The 16,877-nt window shown below is 40.7% G+C and overlaps 2 protein-coding genes across 7 annotated transcripts in view; both read left to right on the forward strand.

Annotated features, from left to right (window-relative positions):
* Positions 1-1,120: 1,120 nt before the first annotated feature.
* LOC135486936 (cysteine-rich venom protein Mr30-like) lies at positions 1,121-7,093 on the forward strand. The gene is made up of 11 exons (XM_064770118.1): positions 1,121-1,236; positions 1,809-1,846; positions 2,782-2,866; positions 3,204-3,289; positions 3,663-3,753; positions 4,057-4,199; positions 4,383-4,480; positions 4,999-5,084; positions 5,366-5,470; positions 5,920-6,036; positions 6,452-7,093. Exons 1-11 carry the CDS (start codon positions 1,206-1,208, stop codon positions 6,454-6,456), a joined length of 885 nt encoding a protein of 294 aa, XP_064626188.1. The 5' UTR covers positions 1,121-1,205; the 3' UTR covers positions 6,457-7,093.
* Positions 7,094-9,343: 2,250 nt separating this feature from the next.
* The window catches only part of LOC135486071 (regulator of G-protein signaling 17-like), a 61,243-nt gene continuing 53,709 nt past the window's right edge, over positions 9,344-16,877 (forward strand). For 3 of the 6 annotated variants that reach the window (XM_064768563.1, XM_064768564.1, XM_064768570.1), the window contains exons 1-2: positions 9,344-9,500; positions 10,089-10,620. In XM_064768563.1, coding sequence (XP_064624633.1) covers positions 10,498-10,620 — 123 coding nt within the window. In that variant the 5' untranslated portion in view covers positions 9,344-9,500; positions 10,089-10,497. Of the gene's footprint in view, positions 9,501-10,088; positions 10,621-11,363; positions 11,521-16,877 lie in introns of those variants that run through there. The other 3 variants (XM_064768565.1, XM_064768572.1, XM_064768568.1) reach the window with 2 other exon arrangements.

Consider the following 16,877-nt stretch of genomic DNA (forward strand, 5'->3'; position numbering starts at 1 on the left):
CGGTTGAAAAGGTTATTCAAGTATATAGTCGAGAGCTTGGCGTCAGCTAACCCCTTTCCCAGGGGACCATTAGCTCTATAAACGAAATTTGGGGAGATGTTATGAAACGCAGGTGGAAACTGAATAATCCAAGGCCACACCGTACTCCATACTTTTCAATGAAGAATCGTATTACCTTATCAAATTGCTTTAGTCTTAATTTTCTACTTTTCTACATGTTCTTTACTCCTCTGCCTAATTTAAGTTCAGTAACGATCCGATTCGGTCTAGATTGTTCTGCAGCGCATGAATGTGAGCGCAAGTATTAATAATTGTTTGATGTACATTCCGAAACTTACGTAATTCATGACGTCGTAATTCATGTCTTGTTTGGTTTAATGCCATGTAAACGGCCTTATGAGCTCTGGTCTGGTTTGATGTGGTCTAAAAAGTTGACTGTCTAGTTTTGGCCGACTTTTTTGCGTCGAGTAGTAGTCATTCATGGCGTCGTGAGCGATGTGATATGGTCAGGTCTTGTTTGATTTTTCCGGTGTCATCGGCCCTAAAGTGCGCAATAAGAAACTCCGGTAATTCAAATTAGTCGTTAGTAATTTTCCCAGAATCGTTTTGCATCTGAAAGGATGATTGCAGCTGGGTCGTTCTGTTTAGATCAAAATATTGATGTGGTTGTTACAGAAGGAAAGTTATAATAACGCATTTTACAGCTGCGATTTAATTAGAAGACTTATATCACCGCCTGTCTAACAACTTTTATCACCGCAGACAGGTCATCATCATTATAGTGTCAATCGTTTTCTACTCACCACAATTCAATTCAAAAGAATATAGCGAATCTCATTTCCGATGATGCTGTGTCGAGGCAGAGTCGCACGGCTCCATAAAACACGCAATATCGAACCTTCATCGAATCTGATGTGCCAACATCTCTTTACCAAACAATCTTTTCATTAAACTCAATTGATGATTGGAAGGAAATTGGAACATAACGGCTTTTTTACGGAAATTGATTCTTTACTAAACTTTATTGGCAGCGGAACCCAATGTTAGGCCAGGATCGATTTAAATGGATTAAATGTTTTTGTCGTGTTATAACGAATGGATGGCCCTATTATTACTGGGACTAATCCAGCTACTATGCCGGGGTATAAAGTAGCTTTGACGGTCGCAGATCCGTACTTGCGGTATTCCGCTGAGCCTCAAACGAGATGTCGCGCATAATATTCAACTTGGTTTTGGGTAAGTGACATTTTTCATACTCCTCATTGTCATGTTCGGTTTCAACCATTTTTCTCTCCTTTAAATCGCGACTCAAAATTCAAACAGAATCTCGCTACCATTTTGGCGATTTGCAACATTACATGTACCAGAGTCTTTCAAATAATAATTTATTTGAAAGACTCTGCATGTACTCAGCATCTACTAAAAAGACAACTTTAAATCATTTTGGCGAATCCGAATCAGCTAGAAAGAACTGAGCGTCGCGCAAACAAGCTAATTTTGTCGACTTTAGAGCCGCTGTCAAAGTAGTTGTAACATTACTCATCAATACCGAGTAGAGTGAGCTATGTTCTTGAGGAGTTGATTTTTAAAAAAAAGTCCCGGTCCGAAGCAATTTGAAGAAATGGATTTTTGTTGTTACTGCATTTTTTGTTTATTCTACTTGAAGCGAGACCTGTCATAAGTCAAAAGTAAATTGAAATTAATCGAAATGAATAAGGAAATAAGGTGCCAAATATTTGTGTAGGTAGGCCCCAAGTACGTTTCACCAGTGGTGTTGATTGTACTGACTGACCCGCTCTGTCTTTCAGTTCTACTCGTGGCCAGCGTTCACGTATCTGACGTGAAGGTAAGTACATAAACTTGAGTTTGAGGGGCTTGGCATCCGCTTTCACTGCGCTGAAGACAAGGCGGCCTTTGGTATCTCGTTGAATTCATGAACTGGTAACAAGAAAAAACTTGAATCACGAACTTTCGAAATAGAATGGCCATTTCATTTTTCGGGATCGCTGACGTTTGGCCGATGGTGTAACACTGTCGCTGACGCAAGCCTGTTAACAAATCATGTTTGCAAGGCCGCTGCTAAGTATATGTCTACTAATCAATTGATAAAACGCCCAGTAAGTTAGGAGTAGGCGTCAGTACATTAGAATCAAGACAATTGTTTTATGAAGCAATTTCATTTCAATTAAATAACACAAATTACAGTTTTGGAAACTCTACAAACGAGATTATACAATAATTTCCGAGACAACTTGCCCTATTCAAAATTAAAATTCATTCTTCATTACATTTCCTAAGAAATTGGTTTCTATGAGTAATGTCAGATGCTACGACATCTAATTAGTTTGGCTCTAAAATTGAGGTGTTTTAAGTAAATACGATGAGCTTCAAAATTGCCGAGTGTTTACATTATTTATTGATTGATGATGATGATGATCGTGAAGCAGCTGTTCAAAGGTGGGTGGCCCGTGTCCTCCCGACCGGAGTTTAGTTCTGTACAAAGTAAATAACAGCGGAACGTTTCATTTAGAGAACAATCGATTATTCTATAAACAGACGAGTATAACTTTCAATAAATCTGATGATTGTTTTGAAATTCGTCTTGGTCCCTGTTTAGTTCAAAAACGCTGTTTTCCACTGAGGTACATCTACCTATACGGGTACATGATAAAACTCGAACTTGTACAGGGTTCGCATTGAACGCTGCGATGATAAAAGACTGTACATGTATATCCTGAATATAAAACTGAAATAAATACGTTTTCTTGTCCTCTTTGCCAGGCTGAATGCGACAAAAAGTTCTCGGATGTCGCAGCAGACCACACGGCTTGTTCAACTATCGACAAGTCAGTAGGTGGCGTTAAAGGTAGGAGTTTTAAAGAGGTGCAGTCAAAGAAACACTTATAAAACGGTCACTTTAAAATTTTATCAACGACTCTAAACAAAGCGGAAAAGGCTTTCATTGAAACATTTTATGCCTTACTTCAAACAGTTAATCATCTGATATTGTCAGCGGCCATCTGGGCCATATATAATTGAATGACATTCAATGACAATTATTCAATTGATTTAATCATCCCTTTCTAACTAATTATATTTACTACGATCAATGAGTGCAAGCATTTGGTAATCACGATGGTACTGTGGGCGGTGGAGGAGGCACGGGCTATATTAACGACATTGGACTTCTTTGACATTTGCAGGGATTGACGCTACTACTAAGGCTCAAATACTGAAAATAAGCAATGATTACAGGGCGCGGCAGCAAGCCAAGAACATGGCAAAATTGGTAAGATGATAATACATTATTCATGAGTTGAAACGATAGTTTTTAAAAAGAGGCGTGGTTGCTAGTTTACAAATCCATAAGGTAAATGTATGGTTGGTCATGAAGGATGCGAACAAGATCCACTCATGACGATGCCACTTTTGGCTTTATCGACTTTCTCTTCTGCAGAGGTAATTTTTTAAAATCTAATGATTGCTTCTAAAAAGGGATTTTACTCCTCAGTGCTACATTTATAGCGTATTGAAAAATAATACATGTTGTATAGCGGAATGAGAAAAACGTCGATCTTACAATTATAATGTTTTATTTTTGTTACGATAACAGGAAATTTTGTCATTGTTGTGTTTAACTTAGAAAATGATTTTGCTTGCAGGTCTGGGACGACGAGGTTGCCATGATTGCCCAGAAGCATGCGGAGCGGTGTGTCTATGGACATGACGAAAACTACCAACGAAACATCCCCGGTACGTCTTTTTTATTTCAATCTCATGTACACGCAACCAGCAGTCATACACTGACGCAACCTACGGTCTCTAATATGATGACCCCAGGCCCATGCAGTGAGGTAATTTTGCTCACTTGGGAAACGAGCCAGCTGATTTCATCTTTAAATCTGTTGTCGTAATCACCACCTCTTGATCGTCAGATGTGTACAGAATGAGAATGTGTAATGGCCACTTTGAAGTAACAATACCTAAAAAGAATCTGAAGATAGCTGCTCCGATCATTGGCCGAATTTTCGCAGAAATATTTAAGTTATTTTTCAGGGCGGTTCAGCGTGGGCCAAAACATTGCAATTGGTCGCAGCAATTGGGAATTGTCGCTGCGTGATTGGTATATTGAGGTTGACAACTTTGTATATGGAATGGGCGCCAAGGATGTCAAGGAAGACATTGGTCATTACACAGCGGTAAGTTAACTACTCCCTATGTCGAATAAAAAATGCTTAGCTTCGTCGCAGCTCATTTACCACATTCCCTCAAGCACGTGCGTGTAAAGTTGCATACTCGAGGATTCGTATCATCGGCGATGACGACGACGATGACGACGACGACGACGATAAAAATCATAATGTAAAATAATAATTTTTCAGATGGTTTGGGCAACGACCCTCAAGATTGGGTGTGGCTATGCCAAGTGCGATTACAAGGGGAACGATCTAGGTTATTACGTATGTAACTATGGACCAGCGTAAGTAGGCCCTATGCAATTTTACTACTTCCTTTTGAATTGCATATATTCAATGGAATAAGGTCCAATACATGTTCAGGTTCACACTGGAAAGATATCATGCCGGTCAACCGTCGTTGTGCGTATATCCATGAAAGACTGATATTCACCGCCGATAAGTCGGCATGCAGATTATTTACCGTGAGCGATATTTTCGACCACCGATCTGTGGCGATCTTCTGGTCTGGGAGTTTTTGCCATCTTTACCTGAACTCGTTGGCACAATATAACCACAAAAAGGTTCCAAAATAAACTTCCGAGAAGTATAATATAGCAGTACTCCAATAGAATTACGAATTTGATACCTTGTGCCTGGTTAAACCTGTCAAAAATTGCTAGTCGTCAGTTTGTTTATTTTCATATTAGTCCTATACTACCATGCAATTTATGACGATGTTTCCTTTCGTCATCTGTATCAATCATGTAAGAAACTTAAGGAAAAATATAACAATAATGCAACGGTATGCTTCATTTTGCAGAGGCAATGGCCGGAACATTAATAAACCGTACATTAGTGGAACGAAAGGGAGTGATTGTAAGACGAAAACATCAGACGGACTCTGTGGTAAGTGCATACACATCATTCTCCGGTGGAACCTCACAACAATATCGGAATGCTGAGAGAACGCTGGGCGATTTCGGCCACTCGACCCTTCTATATGACATGTATGACATACACGCACTACTACAAACAAATGGAATAAAAGTGACCGTGCTGCTGAGGAATTGTGAAATAGCGTGAAATCGTCCAACCACCCATGTATACTAGCCTCATACTTAAACATTCATATTGTTTGTCGGAAGGAGAGCGTTTATCCAATTTCATCGCGCCACCTTATATTTCAGATTGCGGTGATATCGAATGTGACAACGGTGGACACCTGAACCCTGAGAATTGCGAGTGCCAGTGTCCCAACTTTGAATGGATCATCAAAGAAAATAATTGCAAACGTAAGCTACATGTACATGACTGTATTATCTTCTGTAAAAAAGCAAATTGCATTTCTGCGCGTCTCTCAAAGCAACTTAATCAAAGGACTCTGAAAATATGTCAATTCATCGATCTCACCGCTTCATTCCGCCCTGTTGTTTCACATGGTTTTCAACAGCTAAAATTCCGGGCAAGAGCACAGAACTCGACATGGGAGTGTACAATTTATTGATGTTCTAGTTCTACCAGGCAACGAGAAGATGGCTGTCCGTACGGTGAAACCATGAAGAGTGCCGTGCGAAGCTATTAAAACAAAACTAAATGATTGACGTGGCGGATTTTTATGATAGAATCACATTTGTTATCAAAATTTCGAGTATTGTACCTGTGACTCAATTATTCCGCTGTGCCGCGCTCTCTCGTGCTTCTCCTTGCCTATCTCTCCTCAGTGTTTCTTATATTTTTTCAGACGACTGCACTAAGGCACCTGCAACTCCTGGGTGGTTCTGCTTTAGTGCCGACGATTGTAAAGTTTATTCCAGTATGATGGTCGAATGCCCGAAAATGTGCGGTCTGTGTCCCTCTGGTAAGTTGAACTGTCATCAATATGTTATTTTACCTACATTGTTCTCTCGATTTGGTCGTGGTGTGTCGCCCGATCACAGTAAGCTAACGTGCAACGGCTAGCTTTCACAAGCATAAACAAAATTGGCCGCGTCAGGAAATGCTTTGATCGAACTAGCACCGAGAGGCTGATCACCAGATCATCTGGGGTTATTCTGCTGCAAGCTCGAATACGAAGTTTTTCCAGCTGCGCCCATTCAAACGAAGAAACGGTCACAACGAACATTGAACAATTCAAGGCACAGTTAAAACTATACTTTTAGGGTAGAGGGGCGTCTTGAGTGTGGTATCTGAGATATGTATACATATGTAGATCCGTGGTGGTGATATCAACAACGGAAAGGTACAAATTACAATATCATTATTTTATCATTCAGATTAGACAAAAGGAAATAAAGCATCATACATACAGAAGGGATCAACGACTTCAGCAGCTCCTCCCCAACTCCATTGGCTCGAATCCTCTTTTTTGCGGACAGTTTAACTGCCTTCAGCAGTAATCAGTGCTTCATTCTCAATTCCTGTTCTGTAGCATCTCATAACAAGTTTTCCATCAATCGAATCCAGTCGGTGATTAAGAAAGGAAATGCACGAAATGTAACACGAATGACATAGGTGATGAGTTCCTACGCCTTTCAGCAAAAAATTGAAATTTGCCATTGAATTTTAAGATTTCAACTTGCGTGAATACGTACTGAATTTCACTGAGCATTGCAGTCGTGTAGATGGATAAACAAATATATGATATACACCAAGTTTCATCAAATTCGTTTGCATGATAACTGAACTACGACATTGTGTATTTCTTTTTTCCTCGACCACTGCTAATTAGCAACGTCGTACCCCTTTAAATGCAGGTGGCTTAATATACAAGTAGGAGAAATAAAACTGTGTACTTACTTATGTATCTTATGTCTACATTGTACGGTTCTGCTGGGTCAATGAATTCTCATGTAAACAATTATAATATCGTACTATGTATATCATAGTCTTGGAGAATAAAGTTGAATTAAATTGAATTTTGAGTTATTGTCAAATAAATCAGTTTGAGGCTTGCGAGCCTGTTTGGACATCAAAAGGAAAGGAGTCGTTTCGAGATCGCAGGCTGTTGAACTTCCACATCTCGAGACAGTTAGAATAGGATGACGAAATGGACTGCCCCGGGGGTCTATGTTGTGATTAGCCATGCCAACTTCTCATGGGATGCGCATATAAGCTCCACCTGCTCGAAGGCTAATAGTACCCTCGGTTTTGTGAAAAGGACGTTAAAATATGCACCACCACCAAATCCTTAGTGAGATCGCGTCTAGAGTATGGTTGTGCCGTATGGGACCCGTACAAGGAAAAGGACATTCGAGACCAGAAAATGGTTCGAAACAAAGAGTCAGAATCTGTACGGATGAATGTCCTATTCTCGGAGAAGTTCGGCCCCGAGGCACAATCGGACAGCATAACGATTTGTGTTGCTAAAACAGGACAGAACGATTTGTCTCGCTATATTTGCACTGTTCTCGGTCAAGTTCACCACAAGAGGTGCAGTCATTCTAAATGACTATTGTCTCAACTAAGACTTGTCTTTTGTTCTCGAAAAGATCAGAACTACTATTTTTTCCATCCAGATTATACTGTCCTCGGAAAAGTTCAACCCTCGATACACAACCTGTAAGACGGGCCATTGTTACACTGCACTAGGACCATTGTCTCCGATAAGGTTTGACTGCCCTCGAAGGATTCATGACATCACCGGTAACACAGGGATGGAGATTAAAGAAAGGGCCCCAAAGCGTTGACATCTCCTTCCTATTTTTACTACGCCGGGCTAAGATACAAACCACAGTAAGCCTTGTGTATAGAGTAGTACAAGGAAGGCCGGTGCGCTACCCTCAGTGAGCTATTTATCTCATCCTGACTCGCATGCGTTCCCGTCACTACTATCGAGCTCCACAAACTTAATCTTAGATCGGGACTTACTATAGGTGCACCACTCTGAAATATCTGTAACTAACTTGTGACTTTTGGGCAGGAACAACGTACACTCAAGCAGTGATATCACTGGCAAGCTGCGTGTATATTGTGTATTTTTTGAAACGACGACTTCATTTCATGTTATTGAAGTCTCATAGGACTGTGAACTGAAGTGTTTTCATTGAAATGTTGGCGTTGACAAATTGGAAAGACGTCTTAACAATACTCATTTGACATCGATGATTTTAATCTATTACACTTGGGGCACGTTTTATCTGTGTTCAATCTAACGGGCCTTTTCAAATATCACAGTTAATTTAGAGAAATTCTAAAGCTTGATCTCCGCTTTTCGTGTTCTTTTAGTCCAGTACTTATAAAGTATACATGCCTCGGCGTGAAAATCACGGGTCATGTGAGCCATTCATTTCTTGCAAGCATAAGGGATCATCGAATAATAGCATCGCTTGAAAAATGAAGAACTCATTGTGCCTATTTCAATTACCTTTTTTAATGAGACAGCTTATTTGCTTCGGGTTGTGGTTTGGAAGCAGACTGATGATCTTACTGAATACCCAGCCTTTTCGAAAAACGCCGGCGACCAATCGCAGACGTACTCTGCCTAGTGACATAAAATGCCCTTTAAAATCTATCTTAAACAGTCTAAGCACTGTTATTTCGGCAATCAAAATAAAATTTATATAACTCAAACTCGCGAATTCAAAACCATGCACCAGGGATAATGCATCAATACATTTACTTAGATATCGGTCGTCGATTTCACACCAATCTCAACCTAATGGAACAACAATACCCAAGGCGTTGTCTTAACCCAAGTTAAACTGCTGATTTGTGGATATACACCTTTCGTCACTTAGATATAAAAACATTGACCCGATTATCAGCATCGATATCTTATACAGCCGAATATCAGCAAAACAAAATATGACTGTGATATTAGACTCATATTCGGTTCCCAGCCGGCGATGCTTGGTGTCTGGACCGGAGAGAATCCATTAGTGCTTGATTGGTAGCCTGCGCTGCAGGGTTGAAGGTGAGTGAGGGATCAACATGTGGTGGGGGCAGGGGGTGCGTTCATTCTTCCTTCAAGCCTTATTTTAGCGTTAGCTTTCATCGTATTCTCGCTAAATCCTTCTAATAATTTCAACAATCTGCAGGTTGACAATATGATTCAAATAACTCTTTACATTCACATTGACACGATCGAAGTGCCAACCCTACCTTCTTTATTTACTTTATTTATGTTAGCGATTGATCGCTTTACATGAGTAAGATTCGCCCGTGATAACATTATTGCAATTTCAAGGCTGATTTCACATTGAACTATCTTTATGGGACATAGCATGTGTGGATAATTTATAAGTTTAAACAAGACTTTTGGACTCTGTGTTTCCCCCAAGTTGAATTCACGGAAAGCCGAGACATAGAGCAATATGAAGCACTGTAAGTATCCGTCATATTAAGCATCCAGCCAGGAACGAAATTTCTGAGAGCTCGATAGTCGTCCCCGATCCTAGACGTCCATTCCATTTCGCTCGTATAGTCTGGGGTAAAGTCCTTCCAGCCTGGTTTACTTGATGAAATACTTTTTCCCCGTCTAATTTAGTTATATATCGTATCAATGCTTTCCTCTATCGCGGGTTGAAAGCATTGCACATCAGCACTTTATCAGAGCAGATTGTATGCATGACCAGGGCCCGGGTGCATCTTGTTTTAATTAGGCAGTGCATTTCACCATTTTGACTGTCAGATAGTCAAATGTTGCTTTTTGAGGTCTGCAAATAACCATCGCTGGCAGCAAATAGGCTCACTTCAACGTGAGGCCCTTAACTACTCAATTCCACCAAAACAGATTCACCAGAATCATCAAAATGTCCGGAAGCGGCGGTACGGTAATGTCTTCCAAACCATTTTTGAGGCTGTTGATGGACATGTACTTCTTGTTTACCGGTGGTGTCTTTGATCAATCAATATAGACATATTGATATTGCCCGTGAGAGGTGCTCAATTGATTCCCTCCTATAATTTCAGGTCATCGGCGTAAGATCGCTCAAAGATGCTTATCAAACAACCTCAATAAGATTGATCAGTGGTGTGATGCCTCACATCTGAGCTTAGAAAAAAGTTTTGATCCACGTTCCGCTGGCGCATGTGTATGATTGTATATATCATACGGGAGCGCCAATGAAAGCCCACTTTGAAGCATTTGGGGACGTTTTATATAGCAGCCTATCTGAATTTATCATACTATTGGTATCGATGATGAATATTATTGGTAATTAGTTTGAAGTAGTTACTGGTGATATTGATAGGAATAAACTACTGGTTTAGTGTTTGTGTTCCGAGACTCGTTGATATAAAGAATTACTTCTCTGTGAATATCGGCCTCAAGGGCCACTTGTGATGCTTGAGGGTGTTGACGTGGGGATATACCGTCGCCATGAGTAGCTCTAAGTGGACTAGGAGTAGGGATGGGAGGACTGCTGCTGGATGTCCCGAACTGGTCGGCCTTCGATACCTGGACCCGAAGCAGAAGGGGATCACGCTAGACAAACAAGGATGGGTAAGTCACATTTTGCTTTGACAAGCCTGAGCATCTGAAGTTGTTTGCTATTAAATAATTTTTACTCATCATATTTTGGGATGAGGAAATGCTACGTTGCACGTTTCGACGGCTGCAAAATCATTCAGCTGGGTTGCCCTAACAAACGGACGACTGACCATACGTCCCCTCCCCTCTCCTTCAGAGCAGTAGATGGAGAATCGTCTTAGAGAAAAAAATTATTATAAGACCAAGATATCTCGATTCGGTCCAGTAGTTTTAGCTCCCGAGACAATTTTGTTAAGCAAAATCGCTGGGGTAACCTCTAATGCATACTGCGTTATTCGGTCCTTCATCCTCAACTATGAGGGAAGTTATGAAGACGACGACATCGTTAAACCTGTCGAACTAACATCGTCATATTCATACTCTTTAAAACTAAATTGGTAATTACCGCACTGTCGGACTGGATTTGGTCAACATCACGAAGCATACTTCAGCAAATCCGATTACTGTAATAATTATATAGGGTCTGCCTTATTGATTAATAATAATATTTATCTGCTCGTGTAATTAAGCAGCCTGCTTACCAATATTTCATCGTAATAAATGTATTTGAAAAGCGACCTCGAATCTATGCGTTATCATTCTAACGGCCATGTGTACAACAATGCTTTCGAAGATGAGATTATTGATCCGCTGGTAGCGAGAGTACTTGACGTCACAGCTGCTTCATTGCTTCTGTTTGTCCTGCACGATGTCACTGTACAGCCAATGTATACATATCTGAAGTGTACAGTGTCGAGCAGCATCCTTAACCATCTTTTTCATCAGTCTCTTACTTGTTCAGGATTCTTAGGGATCTTCTTTTCTTTGGAATAATGCGGCGGGTGAGAAAGGAATTTTGCTGTTCTGAATAAGGTAAGTGTCCATTTCAAGATTCCTTTTATCAGTTGCTGCAGACCTCTCAGAACTGCTCAACAGTGCACTCAATTATGCCTGTTTCAAGCTCAAAGGCAATGCAAGAAAAGAAAACCGATATCTGACTGACTTCGAGAATGAACATGCTCAACTAGAACAGTTAGTACGCACAATATTCTTGTCCGATTTATCGCCATTTACCATTGACACCAAAACACTCTTTTATCAATAATTTATTATGAAAGGAAAAACATTGTGATGGGATCGACCACTTCACTCATGGGGTATCAAGGTGCGTCAGCTGATCAAAACCAGCTGGTGCTCATCAAGTCAATGCCATGCGATCCCGTTCGTTGTTCGTTGTTCCATAGCATTTCTATCAACTCCGAGAAAAAATTCAATAATCCTATACGTAAAATCTTGATAGGAGATAGGTAGAATATGAGCGGTTACTTCCTTCAGTGGTCGGCATTTTCATTCTGATGGGATCGCAGTTGTTGCTGTTTATGTCGTTTGGTCGGAGTCTCGTCTGCCGATTCTCTACATCAGCTTTCACTGTTATCTTCCTCTGCGTAGACATGAGTATGTTGCTTATTGTACTAGTACATATACTTTCGTTTGAAGGAAGGACGTATCAGATGGAAAGGTTTAGGACAGTTAAAGAAACCTTTGAATTGCCATTGAGCGTCAACATTAAAGCTTACAACTGTAAATTAACGCGGATGATATGCGAATGTAAGGATTATAAGCGAATGTTGATCCGTATGTTACCAGAGGTTCGACTTAATGTCAAACGAATATTTCTTATCAGTTCAAACAACAGTGTCATGACAAATTTGTCATGATACATCTCGTTCGATGAGCATTCATATGACAGTTATATAATATAATATTCTGCTTTAAAGAAAATCCTTTCATCCGAGTATATGTCATGGTTTGAAACAAGATCTTTTATGGGAGAGTGATATGCGAGCAGACAACCTGACGTTGCCGCCAACGGCGTGCCGACACAAATTTTACATTGAAAAGCTTGTGTTGAGTGTATCCCTTCAACGTATACAATTCCAGAGTCAACCGTGTTTTCGGTCACGTGGGCAAGTAATCATTAACATGCATATTCTGCTTGAAGTTTAGACTGACTGACAACTCCATTAGAAGCGCAGAGGGCGTCTCGAGTAGACGCCTTTCGCCGTCGCCATAGTTTCCGGATGTGTCTGCGCCATACAGCTTCCTGCTGTCTTCATTATCAGAGAGGCAGATCGCTTCAGTCAAAGGCTTCTTTCGACCCCTTTTACGCGCTTCATGAAATTTGGTCATCATATTGAAGTTTCTCAGCTATAATGGCGTGATATGTCTTCTGCGTCTCGTAGTATGTTTGGGGAAACCCAAGCATTGCCAAGTAGGTCTAAATGCGTCATGGTATACATGTGTATGAGTCGCAACAGCGCCTCTGGCATGCTGAGCATCAAAAAGGGCAACATGGATTTCTGTAAGCAATTGTAATATTTGATCCCTCATGCCCCTTGGGCTGAACTCTGGAATTATTGCGACCTCCTCACGTTTGCGATCTGCTATGCGATATTTTCCTCACCTCTTTCGTCGCCTTGACCCGAAAAAAGTGGGAAGCAATATCCCAACAAAAAAGATTTTGGAAGAGGATATGCAAAGCGACAAAGAACACCATTGAGAGCACCTCTCACCTCTCCCACTATCCTTACCAATTAAGGGCTCAATGCCAGCGCTCACTCAGCCTTTCACGAAGGGAGGGAGTGAAAGCAAGAGGCGAATTCGACCGGCGATCTAGAAAATCAAGATGTCCCAAACTCGATAACCTCCTGAACTGGAATGTATACGCGTCACACTGTATCTAGAAAATACCTGGATTTAGAGCTCTACCCGAGCACATCTACTAAGCTCAAAAAGGCGCTTTTCGTTCTCCTTACTCCATAAGTCATCGCTTATAAATCCTCCGCAGTGATTTCCGAAAAGGCAAAAACCTTGTTGCCGATTTTTTTATTGGCTTCTCCTGGTAATCTCATTAACCGCAGTTGCCCGCCAGATTAAGCTGTGCGTGGAAAAGCAATATTATTAAGGATAGCTTAGTTTATAAATGTCATGATGAATATGATAATAATAACAATGTAACAATATGAATTGATGATAAATCGCCTGACTACACAACTAGTGTTTAAAGTAGCCAGTGACTTGATGTTGGACATATACAGGTATCAAGGATTTTGTGCAGAAACAATAACAGACCCGTCTTCATAAAATGAACATACACGGCTCCCTCTATCCCAGGCCTCTTGTTACAGTCAGTAAGCATGGTCCCAAGAATAATTCACCTCGTCGGCGCCACGTTGGAAAATATCGACACTGATATCGATAGGAGAAATGCTTCCTTCTAGGGGGAGGTTTCAGCGCTTGTTTGGCCACCAGAGACGCGTTAAGCCCTTCACAAGTAACAACGATACCAAATCTGTCAGCCAATGTCTTGAGGGGAATGACGATATAATATAGGGGCATAGACTGTGAATGAATTCTAAGGAACTCTCTAGTTGAGATTTGAATCGACCTTTCTGCATACGTAAGAATATCGAAGCTTTGACCATTATTACTGAGTTTGATTATTATTTTCCCTCAAGAAATCAAATAATTTCCGCAAATTTTATTGTCGGCGACAAATCAAACTGTGCGATGGATTTGCGATGATCTGTACTTGCTACGACGCTGAACCTAATGCGAATTGCTAGAAAGACTATTGCTGTAAACCCTATACATGTACATTTCATGTACGTATATGTGTCTATGTACGGATATCAGCTTCATGTTCATTCTACAAGAGCTAAGGCTGTTGACCCAATCGAATCGTTTAATAACGCTATAGAACGATATAGATTACTTGCCGGCACCAAATTCCGATATTTTTTTTCTCGTTTGCCGGATCAATCTGCAAATCCTGATACCTTTGTGGACTTACCCGGAAGCTGTGCAATTTATACTGACATTTCTCACACTAGGAGCTCCTTTTCTTCGATTAGCTGTCGGAGCACCATGCCCAGTGGACAGATGTTGGGTTAACATGGGCCTTTGATCCGTGTGACACAAATTGAGTTACCGTTAATGTGGATGAGATGGCATTCAGGACTGCTGGATTGCTTTTTAAATCATCTTTCTGGAAAGCGCTTTATATACTTTACCTACTTTGAGGGTCATTTTCAAACAATTCTGTCGGCAACAACACGGATTAATGGTATCACGATGTGTAAACATTCCGTAATGATGTAGGCCTACTGTTACTAACTCAGATTGATGGTATCAAAAATGCATAATGTACCATTATTAGAAAAGGGATCATTCTTTGGTGCTAGTCTACTAACTTGTCTACTTATCTTAGTCGACTCCCATTGTTAAAGTCAGTTTCTCTTTTCAAAATCTTAAAAATGGCTGAAATCAAAACTGTCGATGATGATAGACATTTCGAGAGAGATGTATTTTCTACATTCTCAACTGGTGACTTGGCAGTATTTACATTACAAGAGGTTGCTTTATACATACTGTCTGAATCCTTCTCTACCAATTGCCTAGTAGTTTTGTCAGTTCCACTGCAGCTGCCTCGGCGAGCAGATCGCTCCATTATCTTCATGATCAGACCTATGCCACCACCACGGTAAAAGAAACCTCTGCTGACATTGCTTGTACCATGGCAACCAGAAAACCCGCCATCAGGGAAGAATCTTAACGTGGTGGCGACATCGGTGCCGCTTTCCTGTTCGCTTGAGGCGCTTCAAGCAGGAGAGTTTCCTAGATGGAATCTGAGATTAACATGGAGAAATTTAACATGTAGAGTTGGCGATATTGCAATATGATGATATACATTTGAAACGTCAAACGCTTTAGAAGAAAAAACATTTCCAATAGCAAGCATGATAAACGTTGTACGTCCTTCATAACTTCATTGTGTCGTATTATTCATGCATGATGTATCATATAGTAATAGTATATGGATAATCAATTGCCAACAGGCCGCTCTTTGATGAATATATTTCACTTCCATTACAAGATGGCATTTTAAGATATTCAAGTTAACGACAACAGCATCATAAGCATCTGATATCATGATGGTCTTGGTGTGCCTTCTGATCATACTATGTAATCATGTTGCCGCAAAGTTCCAACGGAATCTCTTCGAAAATTTGGCTAGTTGGTCCAGGATCCCGATGACAGGAGGTTATTTTCGAATTTCTCGACTCTAGCCACCTTTACTCTATCGCTCTCGATAAATGATCATCTGGTGAAGTCCCTGGTGTTTATTTGAAGGCCAGTCAGCTCTGGTTTGCCAAATCCATCATTGTTATCAGCGAGTGAGACATGTAGAGTGGGTAGAAAGTCGAAGTAGTCAACATGCTGTGTACGCATATAACTACTGTTGGTATACTTGACGAATGACTGCATGAAAACAAGGGGGCGAGGGGAATGACACAAGGGCTGTATGTAGCGGTGGGGGGGGGGGGGGGCAGGGCTACTGTTCTCCTGAAAAACGTGGTTTTCATTCTTGGAATAAGAATTGTTGTTCTGCCCCTCGACGCAACCAGTAGTTTTCCAAGCCTAATGACTACAGGCATTCAATCAAAGGGGAATACTGTTACTTTGTGTATGGCCGCTGCGTTGTGACGGCTCTGATCATTTTTAGACGTGGCCGCCCACGCTACTACATGTAAGAGACCTCGTAAGATATAAACCTGATGGAAAAGCAGCCTCATACCAGATTTGGCGATAGTCCGGGATTGTCATGTCGAGATTGAAACTGTTTTGACTAGATAGGTCGAGAGAAGCCAATAAATATCGAAAAACCGGGTTCTGAAGATACCAGCAGTTGGTACTCTCTGAGCAGTGCGAACTCTTGGAAATAGATGAAGTTTTTTTTTATTTCTGAGCTTTTGAAAACATAAAAGGGTTTTGCACCCCTTTTTGTGCACCAGGTACCGGTACATTTTAAGTACAGGTATCAAGTTATCATACAACCGTAGCTTGGCACACGATCGACTCATTATAGCTTCAATCCTGAATATCAATCTGAGAGCACAGTGTCAAATGCTGTTTTATTATAGAATCTAACAAACCATACCTACAAAACAGCACTCCAACACGCCCAATATATTATCAAGATTCACCACAACATCCAGCGTTAAATATATCACAAAGATTCACGAGAACAATCCAATATCTTCAATATATATGTATCACTAAGAATCACCAGAAAATCAAATATGTTCAGTATATCACTAAGAATTGCGAGGACAATCTAACATACATAGATTTAACGACGCACATAATGTGTGCTCACCTTGCCGTCC

Source organism: Lineus longissimus, chromosome 4 (assembly GCF_910592395.1).
Source record: "Lineus longissimus chromosome 4, tnLinLong1.2, whole genome shotgun sequence".
Taxonomy (NCBI): domain Eukaryota; kingdom Metazoa; phylum Nemertea; class Pilidiophora; order Heteronemertea; family Lineidae; genus Lineus; species Lineus longissimus.